We start from the raw sequence: 12,680 nt of genomic DNA, 5'->3' as shown, positions 1-12,680 counted from the left end.
TTTTGGCCCCGTGGAGAGGCTAATACAGCCAAGTACTGGAGCACGGACGTGATCATCCATGCGCAGGGCACAGAAGGAATGGTGGGGTCTTCTTCAAACCCCTAGGGAATGGGGCGGGGACTCCGGGGGGGATTTCAGGGGCTGGCTTCTGCACACTGTGTTCTGGCTCTGTGTTCGGCCCTCAACCCAGAGTGAGATTGAAGAGAAATGCGCCTTGGCACATTCCATCTTCGTGAGACTCTCTTCTGCACACTTGCTCACTTGCACACTTGCTCCTGCGTGCAATCTACATAAAAGGGGACGCCATGGAAGCTGGAAGCGAGTGATCAGGAGTTGGCAAGGACAGGTCGGTGGGTAGGAACTGAATGACGATGGGATTAGAACAAGAAGTGGTGGTGTCCTGTGGCCACAGGAAAACCCTGCCCCTCAAGAGGAGGAAGACAACTGGAGGTCTGGACGCAGTGCTGTGTGCCTATCTGCTGTGGAGAGGTGAGGACTTCCGCCCTGGCCCTGCGATCTGCCAGGGCCCAGGTCTTTGCTTGACCTACTCCTCCTTCCTGTCCACTTACACAACAACCTCCCAGCAAAGTGCATAGGTCTCCACTATGCTTTGCCCAGGAGGAGCAAAAGAACCTAAAGTAGCTCCTCTGCTGAGTCGGGGAAACCTGCTAGAAGAGAGCCTGCCAGCCGCTGACTCCTTGTCTAGCACACACAAAAAAAAAAAAAATACCTGAACCCAGACCTGTACAAATCAAAATATTAGACTTGCCACTATCACAAGATCTGGTCGTTAACATTCACCACACAATCCTAAATTATTTGATGTGCGAGTCTTCAACTAATTAGAGAATTAACTAATGTATACTGCCGCAGAAAAACTGATTAGTGATAAGAAAGCTGTCAGCTAGTAAAGTAGAACAGAAATAAAAGAAAGGTCACAAGGTACTGATCTATGGAGGTTTTGAGCTCACGGACCTGCGTGAGCTTCACGGACACTTCCGGCCACTGAGGCATACTGCAGAAGGGTTCTGCCTGTGCTGAGTTCACGTGTCTTGGGAAGGGCAGCTTTCCAGGCTGTCCCCAGCCAGCCCACGCTGGCTAGGCGGGAGCCCGTGTGGCAGTCCTACAGCCGGTACGTGGGTGCCTGGGTACAAAGAGTGGGGAGCTAAGGCTTTTCACAAGGCTCACGGGGTTTGCTGCAGCCTGGACTCGAGGTTTGCTGCTGCTTCTAAACCCTAGATGGATCTCTGGCTCACGCTGACCCTGAGCAAGCCATACTGCTGATTGCCCAGCCTTGACAAGCATGACTCCTAGTTCTGAAGGGTGCCAGGTGAAAAACGCGAGGTCCTAGAAAGGAGGAAATGCGTTCTTGGTTTGCTCCAACCAGGAAGCTCAGCAGAGGAGATGGAAGAGTGAAGCAGACCATGGCACCAGGGGACTCGATGACGCAGTTAAAGGACTGCTAACCACATACAAAAATCTACCAGCTCCTAGGACATCCCACCTCCTCCATCCCCCTCCCTCCCTCCCTCCCTCCCTCTGCCCTCCTCCTCCTCCCCTGTCATCTCCCTGGCTGCTACTCTCTGCCCAGACTTCCTAAATGAAGAGAGAACAGTGGGCTCCAGTCATTGACGGATGTGACTGCGTGTGTGTGTGTGTGTGTGTGTGTGTGTGTGTGTGTGTGTGTGTGTGTGATCTGCTCCAGAGAGATCAGGCAGGATACTCCCTGAAAAGTGGGGAGACCACGAACAGAACCCCAACTCTGTGGGAGAAGCAGCGGGGACAGATCAGGGTGGGGCGCCAACTGAGGCCCCATTTCACACCTGTAATCATGGGTTCCTTTCTCATTCCCCATCCCAACAAGACCTCCATCTTCTCACCTAGAATCCCTAACCCTCGAGCAGACAAATACAGATAAAGAAAAATTCAAACTACAAAAATAATCAATGTTTACATGAGCTTCACAGATCATGTTGCTTTATTAAAAAATAAAATAAAATAAAATAGGGGGCAGGAGTTTGGCCTAGTGGTAGAGTGCTTGTCTAACATGCAGGAAGACCCAGGTTCGATCGGTACCACATACATAGAAAAAAAGCTGGAAGTGGTGCTGAGGCTCAAGTGGTAGAGCTCTAGCCTTGAGAATGTCCAACAACAGTAGTCGGGCCCTGAGCTGAAGCCCAGGATTGGCAAAAAAATAAAATAATACAAAATAAAATAAAATACTGGAGCCAGGAGTTTGGGCTAGTGGTAGAGTGCTAGCCTAGCATGCACAAAGACCCGAGTTCGATTCCTTGGTATCACATACATAGAAGAAACCCAAAACTGGTGCTGAGGTTCAAGTGGTAGAGCTCTAGCCTTGAGAAAGCCCAAGGACAGTGCTAAGGTCCTGAGTTCAAGCCCAGAACTGGCAAAATTAATAAAATATTATCATGCCTTGATTATTCAGACTAGCCTAATATAAGCCTATAAGTAAAATAATGCCAAATTAGTATTTTCATAATATAATGGGAATAACACATAACTAAAATCTGTATCTACATATGTACACACAAAAAATATACAAAATTCTTCTCAATAATTTAGATACTAATCTAACATCCTTGACCAGTTAAAACAATCCGAATCTTCAGATTGGTTTTATATATTTAGACACAAACAGACATAAAAATAAAACATGACTTATGTTCCGAATACAAACCATTCTGGAAACCTGAAACAAAATTTTAAAACATGAAATGAAAGTAGGCAAGTGCCAACAGCAAGGCAGTGAAGTATATATAATCCTGGCTGGGTTCAAGACTTAGTGATTCTCAAATTTATTTCTTGGTTGCAATCCCTTCTTTTACATAAATCCCCTAGCCTCAAACCAGCTTCCCTTCTGCTCTCCTACTCTTCATAAAGCTGAGATCTCTCTAAATTATAATAAATCCTCCGGACAAAGGTCAAACGTAGTGGCCTTCTATGGGGTATCCAAGGCGACTTGACTTGGTGTTTCAGAGGAGTGAGACACCTGGGGAGGGGAAGAGCACACTGAGAGAGGAAAGAGGGGGGTCAGAGGGGGTGAGGGAGGGACACAGCCATACTGTTTAATATGCCAGGTGCCTGGTAACCTGAGGGATGGGAGGGAGCTGGGAAGGGGCGATGTTGACCAAGATGCAGGAAACTCATAAAGTGATGGATCCAAGTGAGATCCCTTTGTTCAACTACTTACACATCGTTTAAAAAATAAACTGCGCAGGTCTCTAAACACTCACACCAAGCCACCACAGGAGGCTATTCTTAGGATCACAAAGGCTCCGTAGCTCTGTGCACACAAGCGTATAAAATGAGAGTTATCGAAAGGAACTCCAAGAAACGGAAACAAGAGGGTTTTTCCTCCCTTTGCTGCTATGTTTTGCCTTCCGTAGCTTCTGTCTTGTGTGAGTAGATCTGTTTGGGGGAGGGTAAAGGGAAGAACAGAAGTGGAGGGACAAAGAGTGAACAGATGCAGCAGTGATGCTCACTGGACAGGACGTTGAAAACAGACTGAACAACTTGGGGGGGACAGGAAAAAAACAGAGAAAGAAAGGAAAGGGGTGACATTGTCCAAAAAGAGAGGTACTCATTACCTCACTTACGCAACTGTGGCCCCTCTCTATAGCATCTTTATAATAACAATAAATCAAAACTAAATAAAACACAAGGGATAAGGCTTTGTGAGAAATTATACACAGAGCTTAGACTGGAAGTTGGCACACCCAGGAATTCAGTAAATATTTGTTGTGGATGGATTATGGTGAATGATTACATGATTTCTATTTCCTGCATTCTCCAGCAGCAGATGGTTTCTGTTTGCTGGCCTCTCCTTCTTATCATGTTTGGGTTTTTTTTATTACTATTATTAACAGTAGAGGAATAGGACAAAAGTGCCCAGAGGTGAAACCAAATCAGGTTAAAAAATAAACCACAGGTTAAAAATTATTTTCAAAATCACATCCAAGAAGCAGCTAAATTTACTCCTTCACAGAGACCACCCACCTAGGTAAAAGAGTCTGCCTCAAGCTTTAGCAGTTATTCCTGCTTCCCTAGAAGATTTCTTACCTGGAACTCCACTTGGTGGGTTGACTTGATAAACAAGGGGTGTCTGCGCCTTGGAAAACTGTTTGGAAAATACATGCACAGGTATTTCGTTAGACCATCCAAAACACACAAGTAGAGCCATTCCTCTTCAAGCATTAACCTCAGGCCAAAAATCTGAGACGAGCCCCTCCTCTCACATCCACACCTGCTTCATGCCGGCCCTCACTCCGTGTCCACGAAGCAGACAGGATTAAATGTCTTACGTAGATGAGGTAAAAGGAGCACACGCGAGGTCACATAGCTCACCATCCTGTGCCAGATGGGCACGGGGCCTTGGCAAGACCTTTTCTACCTACCTGCCTCCACGCCCAAAGAACACACTGAATCAGAAGGGAGAGTGGACACGCCATTGAATGTGAATCTCAGAAGTTGGGGGGTTGTTTGGGGAGTTTGTTGTCACCTGTTGCAGAGCTACCTCCTTGCCTGCCAGGAGGAACACAATTCCAAAGAGTCAAGGGGAGAAAGCGTCATCGTGCCTGGAGGGGGTGGGGAGAGGGGTGGCATCGGGGGTGGAAGTGGGACGTGAAGCTTGACCTGGGCACTCAGACCCATTTCCGGTGCCCCCTGTCCTCTGGAAGCACACAGCCGTCTGACCATGAGGCCCGGAAGGAAGGGTCAGTGCCCGGCGCCCACACCTGCATTCTTCTGCACCCCGGGAACTGTTGTGAATGAACACGAAGAAGCCTCATCTGGATGAGTACTGACCTCAGCCAGGAGGGAAAGCAGGGGGTGAATGAGGCCCATCCTCTCCCTAGAAGTGTCTGGGTTTAGCTAAGATTCATGGACGATTCCAGCGGACGCCACACCAGGACAGTGTGAAGAAACAGAAGCACCGAGCCAGCCCAAGTCTGCCTGGGTGACCCACCTAGGAAGAGACTGTCACTTCCACTCTCATCCTTCTATTCCTGAGGATCTACAGACACTTCCTATTTGCAAAGTAAATCATAGCGAACTGCTCTCCTTGGTCTAAATCCAGCACCCAGGAGTCTCCCTGCGCAAAGAAAATCTCAGCAGGGAATGTAACATTTTGTTCATCAACCACCCTAATCAAACACAGAAAACCAACAGACATTTCAACCAAGGTCGATGGCCTTAATACCCACAAACGTGGGTGTTAAATATTGATCCACACACAGCTGGTCTGCCGGCAAGCTTATTTTCCTCATTCTCTTCAAGGGTTAGGAAAGAGTTCACAGAAAATGCATACAGGCATGGAGTCGAAACAAGGATGCTGTGATTTCACCGATTAAGATCTGGCTCTGATCTCACCCAAAGGTAAAGATTAATTCAGTTCCACGCCTAGCAACATTCCATCCTTACCTACGTCCCCTGGCCAAGGAGTGCAGCCAAGCTTTCTCTCCCACAGAGAAGGCCTTCCCGGCAAAGTTATTTCAGCTGGAGCCCAGTAAAATAGATCAGTGCTTAGTACCCTACCTGGCACAAATTAGAAACCGAGGTGAAAAGAATGGACAAGTCCAAACCACATAGAGAAAGAAGCATTCCTTCCTCTGTGATTCTGACTGGAAATGCTAAGACTTTGCACTCTGTGATTCTTCTACCATATATTGGGGACAGGTAGAGAGAGTGCTTAGCTCTCCCCCCACAACTCCTCAGGGATTGAAGGAACTCACTCTGGGTAAAACCACACGAATTTTGAACCAACACAACATAAAATGGTACATGTCTAAGAGGAGCAGGTCTCTGTTCGCCCATCAGGGTGAAGACATGGCAGTAAATAAAAGGAACAAGTCTCTAAGTCAGGCTTCCTGAATGCTGGTCCTGGAGCCTCAGTAAGGGCTGAAACGGCAAGGTGTGGGGGGGAGCTGGGATGAGGACAGCAGAAACAGCGGATCAGAACAAGAAAGACACGGCCACCAGCAGCTTGGTAAGCCTTCTGTGTGCTGCTCAAACCTGTCAGGACCCACAGCAGGCTCTTTGGAGGGAACTAGTGAGAGGGAATTAATTTTTAATACACACAGTTCCCCCATTCCCAAAACAAAGAGACGTGCTGTATTTTATTTAGCTTAAAACGCCGCTCATTAGATGCGTCCCCTGTTGATAGTCCATCGCTTGGCCAAGCTACTTGAGCTACCGACAGACTTGTTTTCTTTCATATGAGATTTTTGGAAGCATTTCTTGCCTTCCCACCTCCCCTGTTGGTCTTTTAATAAGTAGGAAAGCTACTGTCTGAAAGGGGGTGGGCGGTTAAGAAGATTATTCAGCATACTCCGTATCTTATATTCCCTGAGACTTAATTAAGAAGGGTAGATACTGAACTCTGACTCTTGGCAGGAAACAGGTATAACAAGAGAACAGGTGACACAGAGCTCATACGACAAACTCTTCTATGCCATGTACAGTGGGCCGAAAAATGGCTTCCCAAAGAGACAGACACCTTAATGCTTGCACTCGTCATTTGTTACTCCCGTTGGCAAAGGGAGCATGGCTAAGACTAAGGTGCTGGGGCTTCAGAGGGGAGGATGGCCTGTCTCTCGTTCTGATAAGCACATATGTCTTTACAAGCGGAGAAATGGGCCCTCGTGGTGGGAAAAGTTCCTGGAAACACTCATAGGATGGTGCAAGGGCTTCCGCAGCTGTTGCTGGTTTTGAAAATAGAAGAAAGAGATAGAGAAGGAGCCGCCCAGGACTGAGAAATTTGGCCCTGGATATTATCCACCAGAGTGAATCCCTGTGGGCAGTGGCACCCACAGGCAGGAGTTTGAACCATAATAAGAAATATATGAGTGATCCCCATGGTGGAAAAGACAATGCACCATCCCCAAACACACGCCCTGAAAATCAAGCCCAAATCTTGACTTTAGTGTACACACACTGGGATGGGCTTCTGGCTTGCCAAACTATAACACATTCTAGCTGTTCACAGCTTCAGGTTTGTGTAATCCATGACATCAACAGATGAAAACGTGTATATGAGTGGGTGACTAACAGAATGTGACACTCATACACGGTACAAAGATGAGCCGACACAAAAGGCGGAGAAAGGAGGGCAGAACTCTTGCTTCCTGTCATTGCACATGTGTACAAGTGAAATGGCAGAAAATTAGATTTTCTCAGACTGGAACAACAAATTCAGAATCTCCTGTATGAAGTGTGAGCTTCCTCACAGTGACTTGGGGAGGTGAAGTCTTGTTCTAAAGAAGCATCCATGCGGGATGCGCTTTGGAACTGATCTTAAACAGAGATTCCTTCACCGACAGAAGCAGCACCAATTGTGCCTTTTTCAGAAAGTTTGAGGCTTCCCTTTCAGCTTAATGTCTAGTAGGAAACAAAATCTGGAGTGGAACTGAGGCTGAACCAAACATAAAATGAAACCCATGTAGAGGTGAAAAAAAATAAGTCAGGCCCTGACCACAAATGACCCTCTCTCCTGCCTTTCTGTGTCTGTCTCTGTCTCTCTCGTCATCTCTGGCTCTGCCTGAAGGAGAATTCAACCCTGTGGCTCTTCTTCGTGCTTCTTTAGTGATGATGGACCACGCCTTAACGAGGCGCACACACACTCCTCCATCTTTACAACCCACCTTGAAAGTACACTTGTCACATGACCTCGGTTCCGGCTGGCCTACCACCTGTCCTTCAGAGCGAACCTCCAAGGCGTAGATGCCTGCGTGACCCTCAGACTGCAGAGATCTGAGGGCAGAGAGCGGACATTCTTATGGGGCAGAAGCCAGCAATTCCCCAAGTAAGCAACGCACTTGACCACTTCAGATTTCCTCCAGGCACTTTCACCTGGTACCGCCTACATCTGTTTAGAATAACTACAGTGTGGAGACGAGATAAATTTAAAAATAATAAATACATTCCCTCACACTTACGGGTCTGTGGGACTTTAGAAGTGAAAAGGGATTTTGATCACCTGAACTAAAGTCCCATTTGAAAAATTCCTACTGTGTATGGAAGTGCACGCCTGCAATCCCGGATTTGGGAAGGCAGGGCAGGAAGACAGCAAGCTAGAGAAGCCCGGGCTACATCGCAAGAGGCTCCTGTTTTAAAAAGAAAAATATACAGCTCCAGATAAAGTGAGATAGACAGGATGATATATATCTCCCATGAATGAGCTACTAAAAGAGGTTGTTATGTTGTTACTTTTTTCAAAGGATAAGATTACAGGGACTCAGACAATTGGGAAACGGGGATGGAGGATTTGTATTGGCAAAAAATGAAGAGAGGAGACTTTTAGAATAAGGAACAGAAAACAAAAGGATATGACAGAGTTTCTATCATTTAGTCAATGGTCCATTTTCTATAAAGCATCTCTAAGACATGCATAAAGGAAGCATTAACTTCTATAAACTTCACAGTAGAACTTCAGTAGAACAATAGTATACAGCTCTTTCCTAAATAGAAGTAACACCTAATTAAGCAAACAAACTGAGCATAAAACTAATATATTTCCTTACTGGTTTTGAGTTTATGCAAGGTCATTAAAACCATACCTATTAAAATGACAAGTGCTTTAGATTGCAAAATGACAGTCTTTATTGCAACCTTACTAGCTACAGAGGTCCTTGCAAATACCAAATGGAGCTACCATCTAGCCCTTCTGCAGAAATGTCTCAAAATTCTTCTGCATGCTCTGATCTGCTCTTAAAACCACAGTTCCGATCAGAAACCTTTAAGAAATAGGTTCATATAGAACACTTCAAGAACTCTAGCTGATCAGTGCAGTCATGATAAGAGTTGCTACACTGTGTCATTGAAAGCTAATAAGATAAGCAAAGTCTACCCATCCTCTCCGGTCTCATTCCAGAGAGAGATACCTGGTTTGGCATATCACCACAGGCAAATCCCAGAAGACAGGGGAGACATCGCAGGGAACCTTTGGCCGTGTGGCCAGTGCCACATTCACCAGGGATATCTCAAGCTGAGAGCCATTGGCGTGGTGGAGGACAGCCGACTCTGCGCCTAAACAAGCATAAGGTGAGAAGAGGTCAGTCGGGGAGAGCGTAATGCACAGGGGTAATGTAATAGACGGCCACATGGGGGCAGTGCCGGTCACTCAGTTCTCCTAAGGAGAAGAAATGAATGCTCTTTCCAAAGGAATTTATGGCTGCCACATAGAGGAAGGCTCAGGTGTATGTGCTCATGAGTGAGTTTTCTCTTTGGGAAAGTATATTTCAACTTTCCAAGTTACCCTGTAAGCGTGGTAGAAGTGGGTGTGCTGAGAATCACACTAGCTTTGGGCACGAGGGCTGCCACACCGCCCAGCATGCTCACAACTCCCCTGGGGCTCCTAAAGCCCCACCCAGAGCCTGGGGTGGGAAAGTGGGTGCAGCTCATCACGGCGGGGTGCACGCCGTTCCTACACTAGGCAGTGGGCTTCAGCCTCTGCAGACAGAAGTGGCTCTGTCTGCCCATCTTCTTCACTCCCGTCCTCAGACAAGAAAGCCAGGGCTCATACTCCCCTAAGACCGAGTTCCTTACACAAGAAAATCTCCATTTTGTAAAAGGGCAACCTACCATCAAAACCAATGGTGATCCACGTTCCGCCCGCCAGGCTGCCTTCTCCAGGTTCCACGTGCAAACTCAGGTGAGGGACTGAGAATAAATGAGAAGAACACTGGTTTGGAAGTCTTCTTTTAAAGCCAACACCAGTATGCATCAGAATCACAGCACTCTAGGTACATTCAGCCGCTGGACGGAGGGAGTCTCCATAGGAAGACAAACCCGTCCTCCCGTTTCAGACGCACAGACTCTCGGTGTCCACCAATCCTGAAATGCTGCTCTCTCTGGAACCAGCTCATGGACACTAAATCCACACAACAGCTTCTTTGTTCCCAGACTTAAATCACACGGCCACCCTTACCCATATAGACCACACATAACTCATTTCTTGCATTTCTCCTCCTTGTGGAGTACAGACACTTCCAGAAGGCTATGCCTGAGTCAGTTCTCCTGCTAAAGTAAGGGCCCTGGGCTCTAGCTTTCCCATTTGGATTCATGTTCAGAATCATTTCCAAATTGAACAAAAAATTCCATGGACTTTGGTGTGGGCTGCTCAGAGATATTAATCAGGACAAAGAAATGAAATGGAAAATTTAACCCCAGGAAGCAGACACGTCAATACGTCCTTTGAATATTACGATTTTAGTTTATATTTTCAGTCGGCAAGTAAAACTTGTCTATGTTCATGGCATATAGCCAAAATGCGACTTTAATTTTTAATAATGGTTTTCAGGGTAACCTGAGCAATAATGTCCATTCAAGACCCTTCCACTCACCTGCCCAAAATAGTAGCTCAATACTCAGCGAGATCAGCCAGCCACTCATTCTTCCCCAATGCATCAGCTCTCTGAAGACTGTTCAGGCATTAAGGCATTTCCAGGGCAGATTGAACCAGCATAGCTTTGTGAAAGAGCAAAGAAAAGGAAGAAAAAGAAAAGGTTAGTTTTAGTTCCTCCAATACCACGTCTCTGTGCTGGAACAAGAAATGAGGAGATGAGTTTACCAAAAATAAGATAAATGGCCCTAGTGTCTTTACAGGGACCCCACAATCTTTCCCAGCCCAGGAGAAAGGAATCGTCTGGGACTTCTACACTAAATCATCATCAAACCTTGTGAGTTTCTGGTGATCAAGAATATTATCTTATATTAACTCATTCCTGGACAGAAGTGGACTGTCCAAAATAAATTCTAGGTGTTCAAATGTTAGTTTGTAGACAGAGATCTGTTCTGTCTCCCCCCACTCATCTTTCCAGCCTTCCCATGCACAACTCTCCTGAACCCTACATTGCATCCACACTGCTCTCATGATCAAACCCACCCTCAGACCAGCCAAGAGACTCCAGGACATCAGCCTCTTGTCTTGGTTTCTACTAGTCCCTTCCTGGACCCAGTCTCTCCATGGCCTTTTGGATTCCTGGCACTCCTTCCTGGCCAGGGAAGGAGCCCTTTCTCCACAGAATCCTGCCCAGCCATTCCAGTGCTCCTCGCTTTACCAGTTTCCTCACCTCCCAGACAGGACTCCCTCCTGCTTTTCTCTTTTCTTTTTCCAGTACTGAAATTAAGATTGAACATAGCCTTCTACAATTTGAGCCACGCCCTCCAGCCCCACCCAACCCTCCATATTGGGCACCTTCCTTGAAGAAAACTGGGGCCCAGTCTTCTATCCCTAGTCTCCTAGTGTGACGTTGTCACCCAATGCTGAGTAAATTCTAAGTGGTGAGTGCATTTTTATATATCCTAAATCTGGTTTTACCTCATCTGAGAGAAATGACTGTCTCATCTGTATGAGACAAACAGTATCCTCGCAGCCTAGCTGAAGTCTTTCTACGAAACACTTGACATATGCATATGTCCTGACAGAGATAGCCCCAAACAGAACATCACTTCGAACTAGCTTAACACTACGAAGATTTATTTGATGCCACTGGATGCAGAGCACTGTGCCAGGAGCTAGGGAAACTGCTATTCTCCCTCATCACTGAAGACCAAGCATAGGAGCTACTTGCAGAGATGAAGAGTTCTAAACTTTCTAAATGGATTTAGCAAGTCTTACTTACCAAAAAAAAAATCCCTCCGTTTTTAGGTCGATTTGGAATCTAATACAGTTTAGCTATGTTCTGTTTTTCAGAAAGATTGCTATCCGGGGAATGGTTCTAAGGGGCATTAGCAATATAATATGCCTTCCACAAAGGAGTCTATTTTCCACCTGGCTATAGGATGTTAGCATTTCGTTTTAGTGCCTACTCCCAAGTTTGAACAACTATTCACATAGTAGCCTTTAAAAATAAAATGCTTTACATTCAGAAAGGTCTTCTTTTTGCCTCTAACACAGAGCAAGGCAATCATCCATGAAAGTCTCTCTTCTTTGTGTGGATTAACAAACCACAAGCTCCTCCTAAATGTCCTCAGTTGCCCTTCACTTTTTGTAACTAGAAAGCTTTCCATCACAGAGAGTAGTTAAGTCCTCATTCTCCTCTTGTCCCACTTTTTCCACCTCTCACTCTTCCCTCCTCTACCTCACTCCTGGCTCCTCCTCCTGCCTCTGGGAGACTGACAACATCAAGGATTTTACTAAAGGCAGCCTTCTTTTCTATTTGCCACAGTATTAACAAGAGGTGCAATACATAGAAAGTCAAGCCTTTTTGGAAATCCAGCAGTACCTTTTTCTGGCTCTGTCTCCTCGTACGATTCCGGAGAGAAAGTCTCTTTCTTTTCTAAAGGTGCGTGTTTCTCTCTACCATGTTTTCTGGCTAGCAAGCCCAGCCCTCTCTACCACGCAGGTAACTCTCTCAGGCTGTGCACTAGCTCACCTAACTCGTTTGTGTCCTATCAGAGTGCAAGTTCAGAACTGACCCTAAGGTCTGCTTAATGATTAACATAAACTTCCTACACTTTTTCTTTGGGAGCCTTTAGTGATGACCAAAAGATATTTTTCTCCACTTATTGCTTATGACTCTGACAAGAAGCTTATATAAAAGTTCACCTACTAAGGCAAACTTAGGAACTCATCTCGGCTGTGTTTCGGGGTGACATTCATACACTCACTGCAATAATATGGGACTAACATTAGGCCCATAACAAAGGCCTTCGAGGAAAGG

The 12,680-nt window shown here is 46.1% G+C and overlaps 1 protein-coding gene across 1 annotated transcript in view; it reads right to left on the bottom strand.

Annotated features, from left to right (window-relative positions):
• Positions 1 to 11,123, bottom strand: part of Pkhd1 (PKHD1 ciliary IPT domain containing fibrocystin/polyductin) — a 262,115-nt gene extending 250,992 nt beyond the window's left edge. Inside the window, exons 1-6 of the mRNA XM_090356513.1 lie at positions 11,088 to 11,123; positions 10,359 to 10,482; positions 9,598 to 9,675; positions 8,898 to 9,042; positions 7,659 to 7,767; positions 4,081 to 4,138 (exon numbers count right to left, since the gene is read on the bottom strand). Of these exons, the coding sequence (XP_090212639.1) occupies positions 4,081 to 4,138; positions 7,659 to 7,767; positions 8,898 to 9,042; positions 9,598 to 9,675; positions 10,359 to 10,422 (454 nt within the window). The 5' untranslated portion in view covers positions 10,423 to 10,482; positions 11,088 to 11,123. The remainder of the gene's footprint in view (positions 1 to 4,080; positions 4,139 to 7,658; positions 7,768 to 8,897; positions 9,043 to 9,597; positions 9,676 to 10,358; positions 10,483 to 11,087) is intronic.
• Between the last annotated feature and the right edge of the window lie 1,557 nt (positions 11,124 to 12,680).

The sequence above is a fragment of the Megascapheus bottae genome, chromosome 22 (genome assembly GCF_031878675.1).
Source record: "Megascapheus bottae isolate mThoBot1 chromosome 22, mThoBot2.hap1, whole genome shotgun sequence".
Classification (NCBI taxonomy): domain Eukaryota; kingdom Metazoa; phylum Chordata; class Mammalia; order Rodentia; family Geomyidae; genus Megascapheus; species Megascapheus bottae.
This window is presented reverse-complemented; position numbering and strand designations above follow the sequence as displayed.